Below are 21243 nucleotides of genomic sequence, written 5' to 3'. Positions count from 1 at the left end.
AGCAGCATCATCGCTGGCGTGTAACCGGCGACCTCATGAGCTGCTGTACGGTATGCGTACAAAAATAGGTGCACGACGCTGTCCCAGTCATCTTGACGGTCATTTACAAACATCGACAGATATTGTAAGATGGTGCGGTTCATTCTTTCTACCAAGCCGTTTGACTGCGGGTGGAAAGATGTGGTCCTCGTCTGGGCGATGATGAAGGCCTGGCAAACTTCTTGAAATACGTGAGATTCAAAGCTCCTCCCTTGATCCGAGTGAATGCTCAGGGGCGCCCCCGTACCTGGTGATCCAATTCTTCACCAGGGCGTCAGCGATTTCAGGGGTGGTCTGGTTTGGATTTGGAATAACCACCGGCCACTTTGTAAGTAGTCAAGAATGACTAGCAAGAACCAGGAACCAGATGTAGACCGGGGAAGTGGGCCTAGCACGTCAATGCCAACCCGCTCAAAAGGCGCCCCTGTCACCTGCTCTTGAAGTGGTGCTCGCTGTTTGGCGTGAGATCCTTTACGAGAGGCGCACATGTCGTACTGACGACACCGCTGCTTCACTTCACTGTGGCACTTCAGCCAGTACAAGCGTTGGCGAATCTTCTTTATCGTGCGATTCACGCCGAAGTGTCCTCCTTCTGAACTGCTGAGCAGTGGTTGAAATACGAGGGAGCAGAGTACGTGTGGCAGTACCAGTTGGCAGACGACAGAGCCACCCGCAGCGGACTCCCAGCGTCGATAGAGAACGTTGTCACAAAGGTATACAGAGTCCCATTGCACCAAGTAGCCCTTAAGGGTAGTAGATAAGCTGGATACCTCTTTGCTTTCAGGTCGCCTATTCTTCATTTTCCATTGTATGAGCAGGCCGATGTCTGGATCGTCAAGTTGAGCTGCCCGAAGACTTTCCGGTGTCCACGTTTCGTTGCCACAAGGAATTGCTTTGAGTGAGATGCAGCTGCGTTTTGTAATGCTTGTGCGCTGCTTGCACGACTTCTCACCGCATGGACGACGCGAAAGGCCGTCGGCATTGGTGTGGAGTGACCCGGGGCGATGCTGTATGTCGAAGTTGTATTGGTGAAGGCGTTCCAGCCTTCGGGCGACCTGTCCATCAGGGGTCTTAAAACTCAACATCCAAGTTTATGAAGCGTGGTCGGTTCGAATAATGAATTTCCGCAAAGAAAATAATAATGGAAATGGGTAATGGCCTTGATAATAGCCAAACGTTCGCGTCGGGTGGTGCAGCAGTTGCGTTCTGGCTTCGTAAAAGCCGTACTATAATACGCAATGAGTCGCTCATGCCCATCTGGGTGTTGCGATAGTGCAGCGCCGGCTGCCGAGGCGCTAGCGTTGGTGTCAAGGATGAATGGTGTTGTGTCTTTTGGGAAGGCAAGAGTTGGTGGAGACGTGAGGGCCGTTTTGTGTGTGCCGAAGGCCAGTTGGCATTACGGGGACCAGACAAACGGGGCTTTCTTTTCTGTCAAGGTATACAAGGGCTTGGTGATGTGGGCGAAACTAGGGACGAATCTTCGGTAGTACGATGCCAGCCCAATGAAGCTTTGAACGTCAGCGGTGGATCTCGGGGTTGGCCACTCGGCAATAGCAGAGAGTTTCCAAGGATCTGTGGAAACCCCGTCCGTCGAAATGATGTGCCCGAAGTACTCAACCTGCCTTGTGCACAGCGAACATTTGTTTGGTGTAAGCTTTAGGTCTGCCGTTTGAGGTCGTGCAAGCACAAGCTGGAGATTCACCAGGTGATCGGAGACTGTCTTGCCCAATACCACAATGTCGTCGAGGTATACAAGACAAACTGTGCCTATGAAACCATGCAGCACAGATTCCATTAGTCTCTGGAATGTAGCCGGGGCGTTGCAGAGCCCGAATGGCATCACTCGGAATTGGTATGAGCCATGACCTGTAGTGAAGGCACTCTTTTCTCGATCATCCGGGTGTACGGGAACCTGCCAGTATCCCCTTTTGGGGTCAAGATTGGAGAACCACTCGCAGCCTTTGAGAGCGTCCAAGATATCATCAGTTCGAGGCAAAGGAAAGGAGTCCTTCTTGGTAACATCATTTAGACATCGATAATCCACGCAAAAAAAAATGTTGACCCGTCCTTTTTCTTTGCCAGTGTCACTGGTGAAGAACAAGGGGAACACGCGGGTTTAATCACGCCCTGCTGTAGAATGGTATTTATCATGTCGTTAACAGATGACTGTTGTGCAAGGGGAATGCGTCGAGGACACTGTAGTACAGGGGTAGCCTGTCCCGTCACTATGTGGAGTGTTGCTGCTGATGACAAGCCCGTATACCTGTCCCCCGTGCTGAAAAGCTTTGTAAATCTTTCAAGTAGCTGATGAAGCTTACGCGCACTGGTTTTATCGAGGCCAACAGTCGCGCCCTCGTAGAGAGGTAACACGTGTTGGGCCAACTTTGTTGGTAATACGTAGAGACACGGACACGAGAACTCGGCATTTATTGGGAGTCCACTGTCGCAGTAAACCGTCACTGTGGCAGCACCCAGGGGAAACGAGTCGGTTCCCAAATGTAGCAATCCGGTATTGAAGTCAAGCACACATTTGTGTGCGTTGAGAAAATCAACGCCAAGAATGCACTGCTCCTCGACAGCCGCGACGACAACCGGCAAAGCAGCTTAAAGGCCTCCCACGGTGAAAGGCACGGTAGTGTAGCCGAGTACAGCTACCGTCTCCCCTGTTGCGGTCTGCAGAGCATAGTCACCGGAGTTTGTGGGACAACTCTGTTTGCCTTCACCCAAACTTCTGGCCGGATTGCAGAGGTTTATGCGCCGGTATCGACAAGTGCACGTACTGGTACCCCGTCTACGACGCCCTGGAGGTAGATGGAAGTCAAAGATGAAGCCAAGACGCGAGTTGACGTAATTCTTCTTGGATCCATTGTCGTTGAGGTCCGGCTACAAGAGCCAAAGTCATGGTTTGGGCACTGCGACCGCGTGTGACCTTGCTGGTGACAATACCAGCAAATTGGCGTCTTTATAGCTGGAGTTTGCGATTGCATGAAGGACTCTACATGCGTGGATCGAGATGCCTGTCGGGCAGCCTGTACCTCCAAGCCACAAGTGTGTGCTACCCGCAGAGTCTTATGGCGCATTCACACTGGAAGCGGATCCGCGTTCGCGAAGCGGTCGCGGATGTGGCTCGCGAGGGACCCCGTTCACACACACCGAGAGGCGGTTGGCGGTTTCTCGGCAATCACGCGTGATCTTTTGATACTTGCGTTTGGCAGCCCTGTTTTGCAACCCAAAATCCACTTGAATTCAAGATCCAAAGCCAAACTTTTGCTATTTTGGCACTCGGAATATTTTTCCCCGGGATGTTCGCACGCATCACGAGTTCAGGCAGCGAAACAAGAAGCATGGACCCGCCAAACTCGCCTGTGATTCCCTCGACTTCCTCCACAAGCAAAGCCCAGCTAGGCGCGCCTTGCTGACTCAGAACGGGATGCCCCCGACCTTTTCTTCGAAGTGGACCCTTCCCGCATGAATAGCTGGCCTTGTTTTCGGGATAGAGGGCCAGTTTCCCCCCTCGTTGTTGTTCGCTCTTACCATTTTCGAAGTTGTGAGCGGTGGGGTGGACCGTGGTGCGGGGGAATGTGTTCGGTGCTAGCCGGTCGTGGCTTCGTTAGTGGCGGACTCTCCTCTCGTCACTCGCTCGCCAATTGAGTCTACTGTTTGTTTGACATTAAGCTCAAATAAACGCCGTATGGATTACCTCTTCATTGTCTGCTACGTACACTTTATTTCTTGAGTAGGTTCCCTTTATTTATTTTATTAGTAGTAAACGTTAGACGTCGAGCTAGCGCAGGTACCCTGCCCCCTCCGTGGTAGTGCGTTGGCTACGCAATCAAGCTCACGACGTCTCTATCGGCCTTCGTGGTGATCATGCACGGTGTCGAAAGCTTTCAATAGTTCACGCGACTATCTTGGTGGGTAGAAAAGCTGAGATTTCGGTCGATCAAGGGCGGGTTCCGACGCTCTACAGGCAGAGATTAACAAGACAGCGAGCTTGGGCTGTGGCACCCGGAATAATAAACAAACTTTTATCCGAACCAAATCACCAATGCGAAGCCCGTTAAAATTACGAGTCAATTCTTTTAACGACGGATTCAAGTGACGGACGTAAACATCAAGTTTCTCCGTTGATTTGTCGAAAGCTAAGACTACAGCGCTAGGACTACAGCGCCTTGGATGCCTCACTAGCGACAGGTGCCATCTTGTTTTGAAAGTCACTGTCACGTCAGCGTCGCGTTGTGATTGGTTGCCGCATTGCGGTTCGTGAACGCGGTTGGGAGAAATCGGTCCCGAAGCGGTTGGCAAAAACGCGCTCCAACCGCTCGATTCTAGCCGCTTTGCGGTTGAGAACGCGCGGATCCGCCCCGCGAACGCGGATCCGCTTCCACTGTGAACGCGCCATTAGGGCGTGCAAGGCGAACCGTATCCTGTACCTCAACAGACGAGATGGTGTCGATAAATGCCATGGTAGCGACAGCCTCCACCGTGTCCTCTGGGCAGTCTGGGAACGCAAGACGTGCGAGGCGTTCAATGTCATCCGCGAGGTCGGAGATTGTCTCCAGCGCAGACTGACGACGGTTGCGAAGTTGTGCATAATGAGGAACCGAAGCGGCCCTTCCCCAAAGCGCTCGTCCAATGCCGCGACCAACGGCTGGTAGGATTGACGATTTTCAGGTGGCAAATGATGCAATAGGGTCAACGCTGGTCCGGCGAGATGGGCGGCCAAGGCTTGAGCTTTTTGGGCCTTTGACCAATGGTTCACGTCAGTGATGAGGTTGAATTGATATGTAGGGGGGCCAAGGAGCGGTACCGTTGTACGCTGACGGTTTTAGTCGTAGGCTCGGGTGCCCCAAGGGGCTTTGGGCTGGAACGTCAACGACACGGGGCTCCATGGGGTCAGGCAATCGGTCCTCTAGACGCTGGAGGCGTTCGGTGAGAGATTCTGTCAATTCCCGAGAGGATGAGGTTGCGCTTCGCAGAAGCTGGCTCTCCCGCCGTGCGTAGTAGTCTTCGGCATGCTGGAGGTGGTTTGTTATAAGGGCTACGAGTTGGGAAGCTGGTGAGGGAGGAAGTGGCCGAGTGGGCTAACGCGTCTCAGCTCGGAGCGTGGAGCGAAAGCTTGCACTGGGACCCTCCTCGGTTCGATTCCCCACCGCCCCCGCCCGTTTCGATCTGGATGAGTTTCGTACCGGCACGCTTTCGTGTGATCACTACTGCGTGATGCACGTTAAAAATCCCAGGTTAGCGGTTGTACTGCACTGGCTAAATTTTTCATCTACAGCTAAGAGACCGTTTACCCGTCGTCGCGTATTTCCATCAGGGCAGTATAAACATACAGAGCCAACCAATTTTTTTTTTAAGCTGGTGGGTCCGAGGCGGTCAGGTTTCTGGCGCTGACACTCGCGGTGTGTTCACCTTGGGGAGCGGGTGTGGATTCCATGTTTCGAAGAAAACGTCGGCCGGAACGGAGCTCCACTTTTGACACCAATGTAGCGTTTACCGCTTACAAGCTGTTCATTTACTGGACGTCCGCTTGCTTTGCTCGTAGGCTTCCAACTCTGTCACGAGCACTCTGTGTTCTCCTCCTCGTTGTCTTCTTTTCAGCGACATCACCTTCGCTACAATATGTTTGGACCAAAAAGCGCAATCTGAGTTGCAAGCGTCACGTTTTGCATTGCTTAATGTCACAACTCAGACTGCGTTTTTTGATCTAAAGATATGTTTCGGCATCGTCAGTAAGTTGCGTAAGTTGCGGTGATTAACTCTCCGAGTGTTGTGTGGGAAAGTAAACGCACGAGAATTTTTTAGAGTGCATGTGCTTCACGGGAAAGTAGACACAAAGGCCTTGTTCACAAACAGTAAACACGGTAACTATGACTGCGTTCGGCTGAGCCTCGTGTGAATTTAATTGAGAACATGAGCACACATCGAACGCAGACGCAGCGCGCGCTTTTAATCTGTGCGCCGCGCTGACGGCCGATGACCTCCGGTAGGTCTGCTGCGAAAACAGCTTTAGGGGTATGTTATCTATGCGGTACTTCTTGAAGAGCTTATGATATAAACAACTTTGAGGAAAGAGGGGATATGAGACGGATAGACAAAACATCCAATACAAGGATTATTTTATTATTATTATTATCTGCTTGATGACCCGAATCGCTAATGCACACCAGCTTTTGCGTATAGTTGAGTCAAAAAGCATCGTAAAGGGAAACTGTTTTTGAACCATGTTAACCTTGCCCTCCGATGTTTCTCGGTAATATTTTGAGTTCCCCTCACGCTTCGGTAGCGTTCTGATTACGGCATAAATGTAAGCAAAATTAGTTTCACACAGTAAGTTTCCACGATGTTAGAACAAGTGGCGCGATTGCCATAATAATAATAATAATAAAATGAAAGCGGTTTAGAACTCCCTGTAACGCCAAATTAGAGCGCAGCTCTTGAGGAGGAAGAGGAAAGGGTACTGAGGTGGGGGTCACGGGACCTCGGGGAGGGAGTCACGTGACCTCGGGGAGGGGGGGGGGGTCACGTGACCCCCCTTTCCGAAGTCACCGAAGGTACCCGAGGTTCTCCCGAAGGAACCCGAGGTCCTCCTGAAGTCCTTGGGGGGGGGGGGGGGGGGGGGGGTATACCTATGGCGACGGCGACGGCGACGCCGCTCAAGCCGGAAAAAGGCGCCTAAGAGCTGCGCTCTGAAACCCAGTTGGATGAAAACGACCCCCTTGGTCCGATAGATATTTTAGTCCGGAAGACTACTTCACTTCACGGGTCCGACGTGCAATTCTTTCTCGCTCCCTCGCGACGACTGCACGATGAAAAAACAGAAAAGCGCGGAAAGGTTTGCTTCGAATAAGAGTCATACATTTTTGTTGCGTAAATGCGGAACAACAATTCGCAGTATATTTACACTTGTCCCACGCTAAGTCGCTGGTGCTCGAATATCTGCCGCTGATGCTGGGATATGTCAAGATGTAAAACAAATGTCTACACTCTAAGGGATCCTGCTTCTTACGTTTCGAATATGTATTTTTACTTGGTTGCACACATAGACTGAAGGCGGCGGACACGACCATTCGACGGAGCCAATCAAACAGCAGCAAAAGTGCATATCGTTAGGGCGCTCGTCGGTTTTCTGGTTCCCTATCCCCGGCTAAACCAGTCAGCCACAGTGAATGCGCCGCGAGTCAGCGCTCTTTTCAGTGCCTGATTGGTCGAGCCTGTTATTCCAAACGCTCCAGAACGTAAAGTGCCGTGACGATGCACTTTGGTGCTCCTTGATTGATCGGATGGTAACGTGGGCTGCATCTACTCGGACTTGGCGAGTAAAGGTATACCAGGGTACTATAGACCACCTCAACTCTCTTACGTCAAGCCGGTGCGGTGGCGCTGCTGTTGGCACGGCGCATGCGCAGATGCTTCTCCTCGGTCCAATCTAGTTTTTGCACGCGCGCAGTGCCCTCGGTGTGGACAAGCGAGGGTTTGTTTGTAAACAGTGTGTTTGGCGATACTTGGCGTCAACTATTTTTGCGTTACATTGTCAATGCTAGCGTAGCTTTCGCAGTGTTCCAACTCTGTCAAAACTAGACGCGCGAGTGCGTGCGAATGAGACACAAAAGGAAGACACGTGCCCCCGCAGCAGTGCGACGCTTCGTCACTGTGGAAGCTACGCCATATAGCCTCGACGATTATAACACAAAACAATTAACGCCCAGTATTGTATGTACTAGGTGTACAAAAGATACTAGAGCGAGCCACGTGGTTACAACAGCGGCGCGCATTAAAAGTCTCGAATCCTCGAAGAAGGAACTTACCGGGACCCGTGGCCAGGAAGATTGCTCGCATGTCCTCCGTTTGAAGAGGATCGTAGCCGTGGTTACCTTTGTAGATTTTACTGGACATGGGCTTCATTTTCTCTGTATTGTTCAGCTAAAAGATAAATTAGAAATACAATTACATATTAAGTGAGCGTTCCCATATTGCCATATTAAAAGCCTTCTCTGCAGCAAATATTACACTATTTGCATAATCGTATTGATGTCCTCCCAACGGAAGCAACAGAACACTGACGTAAAGTAAAAACAAACAAATTGATGACCTTGCGCCAAGTGGTTGACGGACGCGTTTCCGATGTTTAAAGAAAGGGTGAGTACAAATAGAGGGTCATATGGACGAACACGATGCACACGCCGGAAAAAAGAATCACTGGAGGTCTTTTTGAGAGCAACTTTGTGACTGGTAAGGCTCAAGAGAAAAGGAAACATTAGTGGCTTCTTTACTGACTAACGTATACTAAACAAAAGCAGAGACAATATTGCCCGACAGATACGACCGAGAAATTGGTAGATTGGGGCTGCAGTGCGAGAGCACTCCCTCTGTGCCATTGTCGAATAAAGAACTACGGTTTCTCGAGCAAAGGAGAGCAGTTTGTGTTGCTGCCGTGTAGTGATGTAAAGCCTTAACGGTGTGTGTCTGTGTTTATTCATTGGCTTGTTTTTGTTGACACCGGTACGAGGTGACTACGGAAATAAAGTTCAGTTGTAAGTTAGCGCACCCTTAGCAAAAAGAGGCCGTACTTGAAAGGAAGTTGAAATACATTGAATATGAATATTAATTTTGTATTCATTCTGTATTATCTTGTCCACATTTAAAATAGGCATCTTGTCCACATTCAAAATAGGCCCAAAATATAATTCCTTCCCCCTCAGATGCCATTTGTGTATTAAACACGGGCTACACACATTTCTTTGTTATTTTTTTATTTTGTTAGTAAATAGTGTCCCTGTGGTATTTGAAGGCACTGCTAAAGTGAGTTACAGGTCAAGAAGGTAGCGGAAAATGCCCCTCAAAGGGAATCATATATCCCTCCCCCACCTCCACATCCAATAGCGTCCCATCGTTTCCGTGACGTCAAGGCCAATAGCGAGGAGGGTCTTGCCTTCCTGTACATACTTGCTTTATCTTTCGATTTTGACTTAGCACTGTGGAAGCCACGAGAGGGGGATTAGAGTTTTCCCCTCCCGATGAAAACAAATACGAGTCTCGGGGATTAGGTTCCCCCTCCGATGGATACAACGGCTGCTTTCAGGGGCTCGGTTCACCCCTCGGATGAATACAGAGGTACATCCCGCAACTACACATTAGAAACGAACACAAACACCATGACGCACTGAACACCTGAATCGCAGTCCCGTTGACTGCTCTAGAGCCTTATATAGCCTACTTATTGAAGGTAATCATTAAACCGGTGACTACTTCTGCACTTATTAAGGTTCCAAGTATTCGATCTTCTCCTGGGGAGTCTGTCAAAGGGGAAACAAAGTTTTGAAGTTCGTGGACGATATCTCTTACTAAAAAGCGTTGGTACAACTAATAATAATTCGTCGCAGTCCCTAAAACAATCTCCACAAAAACGGCTCATAGAAAAAAAAGTTATTGCTTCTCTGCATAGCACCACTCAGGGCGTAGCGAATCAAGGCAGTTTCTTGAATTTAAAATAGTTATTTTTCTTTTCTTTACTAGTTGACTATTTAATATCGCATTAACGTCACTATATTAAAGTCATTACTCATATCACGTACAATGGTGAGTATACACATTCAGTGAACTAACATTGTGCTAACACAACCACGCCAAACATATCTGCTCACAGCACTCGCTGAAGCTTTTCAGCATCAGCAAGTGTTGTGGTTGTAGTTCCCGAACCCCGTTTGTAATTGGTGTGCAAAAAACTCATCAGGTATGTTCTTGATAGAAAAAAGGTAACAATAACATAAGCTGCTGATTTATCAGTGCGATGCTGCACTACTCAATTGACAAACTAATAAAATGTTGTATTTAGGCACTTCAGTGTACTCCACAATCTGCTTAAAGTGAAGTTCTGATAGGCGAGCTTTTCAGTACTTTGGTAGTTTTAAGTCAAACTACCCAAGAATTGCAATCAAAAGATACTTAGAGTATAACACAACAGTATTTACGATTTCCAGGATTTTAAGATTATTCTGCACATATTTTTGATCCCTGCATTTTTATTAGGGTTGGAGTATATTTCGCATCATATAAATAAATATTTTAAAAAATCTATGTGAAAGGTATTTTGTGACGGCTAATTTAGTATTTACATATTTCAGAACGCATGAAGGGAACTTCAAATGTAGCTTAAATAAAGGTATTTTAAGAAGATTTCCAGAAATTTATTTTAGTACTAAGTAAAACAAAAAAAAAAATGAAAGCCGCTTACAACTCCCTGTAACGCCGAATTAGAGCGCAGCTCTTGAGGAGGAGGAGGCAAGGGCACTGGGGGGGGGCTTAAACTAACCAGGGGGGGGTCACGTGACCTTGGGGGTCACGTGACCCCAATGCCGATGTCATCACTGACGTCACTGATGACGTCATCAGTGACGATGACGATGCGGGTACCGATGACGTCATTAGTGACGTCACTGATGACTTCACCAGTGATGATGACGATGACGATGCGAATGTCGGTGACGTCATCAGTGACGTCGCTAATGACGTCATCAGTGATGATGACGATGACGATGCGGATGCCGGTGACGACATCAGTGATGTCACTGATGACGTCATCAGTGATGATGACGATGACAATGCGGATGTCGGTAACGTCATCAGTGATGATGACGATGACGATGCGGATGCCGGTGACGTCATCAGTGATGATGACGATGATGATGTGGATGCTGGTGACGTCATCAGTGTTGATGACGATGACGATGTGGATGCCGGTGACGTCATCAGTGATGATGACGATGACGATGTGGATGCCGGTGACGTCATCAGTGATGATGACGATGACGATGCGGATGCCGGTGACGTCATCAGTGATGATGACGATGACGATGTGGATGCCGGTGACGTCATCAGTGATGATGACGATGACGATGTGGATGCCGGTGACGTCATCAGTGATGATGACGATGACGATGTGGATGCCGGTGACGTCATCAGTGATGATGACGATGACGATGCGGATGCCGGTGACGTCATCAGTGATGATGACGATGACGATGTGGATGCCGGTGACGTCATCAGTGATGATGACGATGACGATGTGGATGCCGGTGACGTCATCAGTGACGATGACGTCATCGGGGGTCACGCGACATCGGCGGGGGTCACGTGACCTCGAGGAGGGGCTCACGTGACCTCAGGGGAATCACGTGACCGGGGGGTCACGTGACCTCGGGGGGTCACGTGACCCCCATGAGGTCACGTGACCCCGGTGGGGGGCTCGCGCGGTGCATTATGGGACATTTCCCATGATGCACCGCGCGGTTACGCCGACGGCGACGCCGACGGCGACGGCGACGGCGACGGCGACGGCGACGCCGCTCAAGCCGGAAACGGGCCCCTAAGAGCTGCGCTCTAAAAGAAGTGTGTATTTTCGGTCTATTTTTTTGGGTACTTACAATTATGAACTGTACTTCAAATACACTCAAATTAGAATGTGGTATATTTCAAACATCTTAGTTTTCTTTAATAGCAGTATCTCTATACTCCTTGTCGGTGTCTGGTTACGCTTTTTAAATAATATAGCCCTTTACACAAATCAAAGCTAAGGATGTCACTGGGAAACTGCGAGTTTACAAAACACATAGAGCACAAAGTCCCTAGCTCCTACTTTTTAAAATCTTTTGAACCCCCCCCCCCCCCCTTTCCAGGCCTTACGTTGTTCGTCGACCTTTCGCGAGTGGGTTATCTGGCCGCCACACTGAAGTGAGCTTCAGATCACTGCCTGATATGAAGTATAAGTTGTGAAATATTTTTTGCAGAAATCCTTGATAAAGAATTCTTTTCCTTCAATCAGCCCGGGGGGGGGGGGGGGGGGGGTGCTGGGATTGCTGGGATTTCTATAACTTGAGGAGAGCAGGCGCTAAGCCAATTCCAGAGCATGCTTTCTTTCCGCTGCATCCTCTCCCAACTCGTACAATCGCTCCTAGCTCGAATTGTGGCGGCAGTCAGCAGACCGCCCATCCCATCGTAGCGTTATGTTTGTCTGCCAATCTAGGAAAACGTTGCCCTCTCTTGATGTGCACACAGAGCTACTATCTTATCACGCAGTGCGTGCCTAAGAACCGCTTGACGTTGGCAAGGGAAGGTCGCGTCTAGAGTCCAAGATACGGCATGCAGGTTGCGTTGGAGCTGAGTGGTCATATTTTTAGCATGGGGCAACACGAGTTTTTTTTTTTTTTTTTTTTTCTTCAAGATGGGCGGCATTCCTTTAGATTTTTTTGTGACAAAGATGATAGGCGAAGAACTTCTGTTTAGTACAGTATGAGCCTGTTTACAGTATTTAACAGCTCTTCCATCGGGAGATCAATCCAGAAAAATCGTGTGCGCCCGCTTTCGGTCGTCTCCATAAGCTTGGTATTACCTCTATTAAATAATTTAAATGGCTACATCTAATCGGTGTAATAGCACAAGTTCGGATGCCGATTAGACCTGCCTAAAATTATTTATTATTTCTCACCTTCTTTATGTAGTAACCAGGATCTGCAGTGAGAACAAGTGGCTGCGTCAGATACGTGTGCTTCAGGTGGAACAGATCGGGCAATCCTTCCCTTTTGTACACATGCAGGCCCTTGATGTTTGCATTCGTTAGATCGTTGTACACCTGCAAGCAATCGAATAGGATGGCACCAGAAGGCAATGTAAGTTCCGTCACAAAGACCTGCCACAGTTCCCAGCCATTGTTAGAAAAGAGACAAATTTGTTAAAATAAACGGGTAGTTGACTATTATTGTCATCTTTTGACGTTTTTATTTTTGTTCTGCTAGTTTTTTAAGTAGGACGCAAAAAATTCATAACTATTATTTTATCATGTCAAGCTCTTTTTGTGGGGTCATATAATCTCTATGCTTATACACGTATAGCAATAATTGCCAGCTTTAGAGACTAACAAACTATTGAGCATTACACATAAGGTAATAACTATTAGTTTTAGAGAATAATGAGCATCATTAACAACATGTTATCCCCGAGTGCTCCGGCATCAAGACTAGACTCCACGGAGCGAAAGAAACGACGGATTCCGTCCGGTTGCGGTAAATTCCATTGTACATTTGTTTTAAACAGCGGGAAGATAGTCAACCCAAATGCGCGTCCGGCGGCTCCATTGTAGATTAGAAATGTATCCAGTGCAGTCCTGCTGCTAGCATGGGGTCTTTTAGACGCATCACGCCATAGTGACTACACGACCACATGCCGGAACAATCCTAGATCAAATTGAAACTCCCCCTTTCCCTCCTTCGGCGGCGGTCACCATAGGCGTGACGTCACAACAGTGCCTGCTGCGCCGCGCGTAAAGCCAACGTGCCGCTGGCCGAAGTTAGTCGGTCGTTTTCCCCGTATTCGCTCCATGAATTTCAGCCACTGAGCGGACCCCAAGTGTCTGATGGCACAAACCTTCTCAATCTTGTCAGGATACGGTCTCAGCATGCTAAATGAACCTCCATCCAGCATGACTTGAATGTCGTTGTAGTCCAGCAAAGGTTCTATATCAATCACAGTCACCTTCTTATCTGCCGTGTCGGCCATTCCGTGGTCGGAGACAACCACAACGCTCACCTGCGAAAAAAGGGTAACCCATGAGTTTAGAGATGAAACCTGCCGATATCCAAAGTAGACTGAATAAAGACATTATGGTTACAAAGCTCGATCTACGGAATTAGTCTTATCCAAAGCCGTCGAGCGTACGCTAATTTGGGGCAAATATTAACATAAAAAGGCGTTTGTTTAACAGGACCAACAGTTCGAAGTACAGGGAGTTCCCGAGAAAAGAGAACGGTGTTCTTGGCCCGTGTAAACTATGCATAGCAGAATGCCGCTCCGTGAGGATGTGACGCTCGCGGTTAAGATAGAATACAGAAGTTTGAAACATGACGTTACCTAGGTAAAATAATAATCGAGAAATTTTTGTGCGAACGTACAAACAAGCCTACAAAAAAGTGAAAGCCGTTTACAACTCCCTGTAACGCCGAATTAGAGCGCAGCTCTTGAAGAGGAGCAGGGAAGGGTACTGAGGGGGGGGTCATGGGACCTCGGGGGGGGGGGGGGGGGGGGGGTTAAAGTGACCCTCCCGGAGGTCACTGAAGGTACCCGAGGTCCCCCGAAGGAATCCGAAGTTTTCCCGTGGTCTTCCCGAAGGAACCTGAGGCCCTCACGGCGTCCTCGGGGGGGGGGGGGGGGGGGGGGGGGGGGGGTCGCGGTTACGCCGACGCCGCTTAAGCCGGTAACGGGGGGGGGGGGGGTCACGTGACCCTCATCCCCTTCCCGAGGTCACCGAAGGTACCCGAGGTTCTCCCGAAGGACACGCGAGATCCTCCCGAGGTCCTCGGGGGGGGGGGTCGCAGTTACGCCGTCAACGACGGCGACGCCGACGAAACTGAAACCGGAAGTAGGCACCTAAGAGCTGCGCTCTAAAATAGACTTTTGTACGTTCTAAAGTTTACCTGAACCCAATTTAGTCAATACAAAAAGATGGCATTTCGGGCGCCTGTAGCAGTTAAATGAACTTGGCAGAAAGAAAGCAAGCAATATCTTTCTTGCTGAGACCATTTCTCACTGATATAAATCCCACGAGCGTTCAAAATATAATTTCTTGTCTGCACGATATTAGGTTCAGGTGGACGTCGGCTCATAGACAAATTGCGGTTATTTCAATTATCTTTCATCCAGGCAACGTCATGTTGTCAAACTTTCGCGTTCCTTCGCTACCCCCTAAGTTCACATACTTAGAGCTATCTGCGATGCATAATTTATTTATCTGGGCCGAGAAACGCGATTCTTTCTTCTCGGGAACTGCACGTATAAGGAAATACGCCACACATTTTAAGAACCGATAATTAGCTAGCAGTTACACTCCCTTGTACGACAATGTCAGATCGGAGCGGTTCCACTTCGAATTCGCGCGGTTCTAAACTTGTGGACAGTTCAGATCCGCGCGGTTCTGAATGTAACCAGTCGGATCTAGCGAGACGCAGTGCACTGGAACCGCGCGGTGATGGGTGGATCCGATCTGTTTCCCTTAATTCCAGTAGGGTCCGCTCATGGGCGTACCGACTGGGGGGGGGGGGGGGGGGGGCATGTGAGGCACGCCCCCCAGTTCTCAGAGGGGGGGGGGGGCAAGACATGTGGTTTGCACCCCCCCCTCCCTTGAAACAGCTGCCACTGGGCAGGGCAAACACTGGCCGGCGGCACCCAAGGGGTACCAAGGGCACCGCCCCCGCCCTGGGGGAGGGGTTTGTTTTGCCTCCCTCCACTCAAAAACAAGTTGGTACGCCGCTGGGTCTGCCCCCAGAGAGCGGGCGCTCACATGCGCGACTGGAGGAAGTGGGGGAGGTGGGGGAGGTGGGGGAGGGGGGGATTGGCGGGAAATTCTTGAGGTCTCTCGAAGGTCACGTGTTAGGGGCATGCGCATCCGCTACGCAGGCGCTGCGAGCGGGCATTCTCCGCGCGCGCGCCTCGCTTTGTCTGTTGTAGTCGGCGCCAGCGCTCTCGAGAGTTTTAGGTTCTTCGCTCTCGTCGGAGTGTCGGCCGGCGCTCGCCCGGCGTCGACGTTCACGCTGCGGGCGCACGGATACTGACGCGCCCATCGCTGCCCTGGTTGGATACCCACTGACCTCGGCTTTGGATCTTCGTATAGTATGAAGCTGCCGACCCATTGCACTTTGGCTCGGCATCTGCAGATGCGCTTGGCGCTGGTGTGCTTGGTGACAATACTAGGACAACTCGGATACCGCTTGCCCGTCAGAACTACCCGATGCGCAGAACACTGGATACTGTGGTTGTGCGTGCTATCTGTGTGTTTTGTGCACCATGTTTGGTGACGACGCCCGAACGACCGTGTGCGCCTCCTGAAATCCCGCTGCGCTCATCACTGGACCCTACAAAAGTATTTCGCGCGATGCCCTTAGACGTTACAAGCGAGAGATCGTCGCGATTTCAGACCCAGGCTCTTCCGCCTGAGTCTGAAATCGCGACGACGAAGGGCATCGCACGAAATACTTTTGTAGGGTCCAGTGGTGAGCGCAGCGGGAATACCGGCGGCGTACCACCTGGGTCTGAAATTGGGGCACCGGTTGGAACTGGGCGGTTCCAGGCTGGATACAAACTGGTGCCCCAATTTCGGGTCCAGGCGGAACCGGCATTTTTCATTCCGGCCTGTATCTGACATTTTCGTACGGGCCGTCTCACTCAAAGTTCGACAGATGTCGACGCTACCGTCCTATGCGGAGACTAAGTCGTCTGCTTCTTGCTGAGGAGTGGCGGTGGCGTCAGAAAGACGCCGAGCTCTTATTGGCTGACTGAAAAAAATAGTGGGTAGACCTCACTACTAGATGCCTTGAGGTCTACTCACCATTTTTTTTCTATCACACAATAAGAGCTCGGTGTCTTTCTGACGTCACTGCCACTCCTGCGCAAGAAGCAGACGACTTCCTGTTCGCATAGAACCAATCAAGCAGCACCAAAAGGTGCATCCTCACGTTGCTCATCAGCGTTGTGTCTTTGCCATCACTCACTAAATACATCACGCACAGTAAACACTCTGCGGTCCTGAACTTTTTGTGCGTGATTATCGTATGCGGAGCGCAAGTTCGTCTGCCTCTTTAGCGGGGGTTATGGTGACGTCAGAACGCGAAGCTCTGATTGGCTCCGATTGAAGGATAGTGGTTTGAGCTGAACGAAAGCATGCCTTGACAGCCATTATCCTTCAATCAGATCCAATCAGAGCTCGGTGTTATGACGTCATCACCACCCCTGCAAAAGAAGCAGACGAACTTGCGCTCCGAATAGTGTTCATATTATTTTTATTTATATGAACTTATCTGTATACAAACTAAAACATCTTGCAATACCTTAAAGGAATACCTACTGCATCGAAATGTCGGCTCTTATTTTCAGTTTATACGTGTTCAAAGAACCAGTATCACATAGGACACACCAATATCTTGTTAAAAAAGACACGAAAAGGAATTTTAAAGCGAATTAAACGAATAGCAAAGAGATCCCGGTAGATGTCGCTAAAGCCTCGTGTGTAATGCCCGTTTTGGATATTTTATGATAACTGTTTCACCTAGAAATATATATTCTTTGAACCTGACGTCATCCCGACAGCTCTACGGCCATCACAAAAGAAGAGAGGTTGGAGGAACTCTCCAATCAACGGGACTCTCTTTTGTGTTTCCCCAAACGTCGCTATTCTCCCTCTACAAGAAAATAGAAGATTAACCCGTCCCTCGAAATTCACACAAAAGCAGCTTCGCGGTTAGTTGCAGCGGCCCAATCGCTGGCGTCCTTCGACCGCTTCGGTGGCTGGAACGGCTAGGGCATCCTGACGACGTCAGCCTCGCCGCAGCTTTGCTTATCCCGAGATGAACTACGTCAGGATTGCGCCGGATGTAACGTGCTCTCCGCTGGCTGCTCTCCGAGCGCCTGTCATAGTGGGCAGTTTATAACAAAAAGTAATCATCAAGCTCAAAATACGAACGTGCGATTGTCATTTACGGATATTTTGGATCATATTTGGCCTATTTCTGAGCACAACGGGCATATTTCAAATTTCGTTGAAGTATCCCTATGATCCACAATATCCGTAAATGACAATCGCACGTTTGTATTTTGAGCCTGATGGCTATATTTTTCGGTAAAAAAGGCCCACTCTGACAAGCGCTTGGAGAGCAGCCAGCGGAGAGCAGGTCACATCCGGCGCAATCGTGGCGTAGTCTGCCTCGGGGTGAACAAGCTGCAGCGAGGCTGACGTCGTCGGATGCCCTAGCCGCTGCAGCCACCGAAGCGGTCGAAGTTAGGGTGCCTTCATGTGCGCTTCACATAGAGTGATGCCGACTGCCTGTTTCCCTTTCCCACGCCCTCTTCCAACGCCATTTTTTTCCTCTCATTGTTTCCCCGTGCGCCGGAAAGTGGCCATTGTGTCCATCGGTCCTCCCATCCAAGGGGAAAATGCTAATCCTCTCTCCGTGGGTTCCACAACGCTGCTCCGAACTTGTGAGATAAGGTGCTTGCTTCCGGGAGGGCTATAAGTCCCACGGATTATCGCCGATAACCAAAATGGCTGCTGGTTTGACGGCGAGCGGTATTAGAAAGGGTGGCATCACAGCGCACATGAAGGCTCCCTAGTCGAAGCACGCCAGAGAACGGGTCACCGCAACTAACTACAAAGCTGCTTTTGTGTGAATTGTGAGGGGGGGGGGGGGGGGGTAATCTTCTATAATCTTGTAGATTGAGAATAGCGACGCCTAGGACACACAAAAGATAGTCTTGTTGAGTGGGGAGCTCCTACCTCCACTCTTCTCTTGTGCTGGCCGTAGAGCTGTCGGAATGACGTCAGGTTCAAAACATGTATAGCTCTAAGTGAGACAGTTATCGTCACTACCTGTCAAGTTTCACAGACGGGCAATACAAACGAGGCTTCAGCGACATCGACCAGCTGTTCTTTGCTAATCGTTCAATTTGTTTTAAAACTCCTTTTCGTGTCTTTTTTAAAAAGACATTGGTGTGTTCGATGTGATACTACTGCTTTAACCACGTATACACCAAAAAATAAGCTCCGAAATTTTGTTGTAGTATCCCTTTAAGTCTTAACCAAGATCTGTATAGTTTTACTTCGATTTGTACGTTATTCTAAAATCTACATTCAGGGAGCTGATTGTTTTCATCCAAAAGCAAAACAAATTTTGATAATATTTTTTTATACATATATTTTTCGATCACTTACCTGGTCGTGCATTTTTCTACGGTTAATATCGTCCAGGAGGTGCTTGACGACAGCATCCGCATCTTGGAGCGCCTGTCGACGCTCTGGTGAGTCCGGCCCAGCTTGGTGACCTGATGGGCACGTGACGAGTTTCAAAGCTCAGCGGATGACCATCCTGGTAAGCTGAGACTGGCTTACCTCTGGCATCGACAGCTTCGAAGTAGACCAGGGCGAAATTCAGTTTGTCGGCTTCAAACTCACTCAGGACCTTGGAAAGAGCTTCTTGCGTGTCCTTTGTGACATTATCCCATCCCCAATAACCTTTGTATGGCAAGCAAAACGTCGGCTTTGTCCCAAATATTTCCACCTGGTCGGAAGAAAACACACAACAGTTAGCGGCTCGTCAAAACGCACAGTTTGAAACAGAATATTGAGTCTCAAAATAACAGCGCAAGTATGGAGTTATCCACAAACACACGTCAGCACCGGTCACAAAAACAATTACACTTAGTGACACAATCACAGCAGGCAAAACACTCACGCAGCGCTGACTCACGACTCAATCAATATTTGCACTTCTGTTTCTTCTACGCCTTTTCTATACATTCGTGAAAATTGGATTCTTTTTCTTCGACGTCCATGAAATGACGATCATGTCCGTTTATCATGTAGTAGAAAGATAAGCTAATTTTTTCCTGATAGAGCGAGTGTTGGAGTGCTAACACATTTATCGTCATACCTGGCAATATGTCCCGCTTTCACTATTTCTCTAGTCTGTTGGCGACCGCTTCTGCAAGCGATAAACGTACAGGATTGTCATTTCATGGGTCGTTAAAGAAAAAGAATCAGAATTTCCCGAATGTTTCGAAAAGGCGTAGGAGAGAAAGAAGTGCAAATATAGACTGAGTTGTGAGTCAGCGCTGCGTGAGCGTTTTGCCTGCTGTGAGTGTTTGACCAAGTGTGATTGTATTTGCGACCGGTGCTGACGTGTGTTTGTGGGTAACTCCATACTTTCACTGTTATTTTGAGACATTAATAACCAACTCGCCCAAGCCGACGTTTTGTCGAGAATATTGATGTTTACTTAGACATGATACTGTAACTCTTTATTAATGGAACGTTTTGGCTACTGCACTTAACGACACATTTCCTTTAATACCGCATTTGGTATGCTCATGGTTTTCTTCTTTGTATGCTTAATATTGATTCCAATCCTGCTCTGGGTTTCACTGAGAGCCGCGGTAGCGTCACAAAAATAACGAATAACGGAAAACTTCCGTCCGTCCGTCTTCCTGTACATATCGTGCTAAATTTAACGATAAAATTCATGTCACGTGACCTATACGCAAGTTCAGCTTCCCCGCTAAATTTAGCAGAAAATTTCATGTCACGTGACCTCACGTCAAGGGAGCTACAGACCAATTCAGTTTCCCCGCTAAATGCAGAGACAAAATTGACGTAACATGACCTGACACTAATTCAATTTCCCCGCTAAATTTGGCGGGGAAATTTATGTCACGTAACCTGACATCACGTCAGCTATACATTAAATAGGAGTTTTCGTAGATCTCCGCAACCCGCTACGATACCCAGAACTCTACAGCCAAGGCCATGGGCCCGTGCAGGCGCACTAGCAGCCTCTTCGTTACGAAGGGCTTAGCAAAGCGGGAAACGCGGCCTACGAAAACTTCCTGATGCAGTTTTCCCGCTAAATTTAGCAGGAAAATTGACATCATGTGACCCTACATGAGAGCGAAGGCTTGATAGAGAGGAAATACTAACGTGTTTGTCATAGCCAGACGGTCACCATTAGTTAGGAGGGAGGGTGGGAAGGCTTAACAGGTGACCCCACGTTACTTGGTCTTACTTTTTATATACCGGGTGTTTCAGCGAAGACTGACAAAAATTCCTTAAATTAGTGTATCCGAGGTTAAAGGGTCATTCCTTGGGAACGCATTACTCGTGGTGGCGGACGTCAGAAAATGACTAATTAACATTTTAGTTAATGAAAATAAACATGGTTCTAATTATAAACTTGATAGCGTCGTCGAACACCACTAACTCCGTAATTTTCAGAAAGACTGAGCACGTAAGAAGCGTAGTAGCGCGCTGAAGTTACCACTAGTAGAGCAGGTCAAAGGCTGGAGCTCTCATAAGGGACGGAAAAATCGCGTGGGCGACTTACCGCAACCGCTAGCCTTGTACCTGCTCCAAGAGTGGTGCGATGCTAGTGGTACAAGGCACTGCTCACGCACTCATAGTTTTTCTTCTGAAAATGACTTATTTAGTGGCTTTTGGTGAAGCTCAGCAAGTTTCTAGTTCGAACCATATGTCTATTTTCACTATTCAAAAAGTTTATTAGTAATTTTCAGATAATTGGCGGACTTAACTTTCGCGCATTTTGTGACGTCCGGCACCACGAGTACTGCGGTCGCTAGAAAATCATCTTTTTACCTGGAATACACTAATTTATT

General features: G+C 48.8%; 1 protein-coding gene across 1 annotated transcript in view; it reads right to left on the bottom strand.

The window, feature by feature from the left end:
• The window catches only part of LOC8023590 (glycerophosphocholine cholinephosphodiesterase ENPP6), a 39271-nt gene that overhangs the window by 3851 nt on the left and 14177 nt on the right, over positions 1-21243 (bottom strand). The window contains exons 3-7 of the mRNA XM_029968133.4: positions 18968-19136; positions 18791-18900; positions 13462-13623; positions 12527-12670; positions 7851-7965 (exon numbers count right to left, since the gene is read on the bottom strand). Coding sequence (XP_029823993.3) covers positions 7851-7965; positions 12527-12670; positions 13462-13623; positions 18791-18900; positions 18968-19136 — 700 coding nt within the window. The remainder of the gene's footprint in view (positions 1-7850; positions 7966-12526; positions 12671-13461; positions 13624-18790; positions 18901-18967; positions 19137-21243) is intronic.

This window comes from Ixodes scapularis, unplaced genomic scaffold, assembly GCF_016920785.2.
Source record: "Ixodes scapularis isolate PalLabHiFi unplaced genomic scaffold, ASM1692078v2 PGA_scaffold0__279_contigs__length_252992795, whole genome shotgun sequence".
Taxonomy (NCBI): Eukaryota; Metazoa; Arthropoda; class Arachnida; order Ixodida; family Ixodidae; genus Ixodes; species Ixodes scapularis.
Note: the sequence above shows the minus strand (reverse complement) of the source record. Positions and strands in the feature narration are given on the sequence as shown.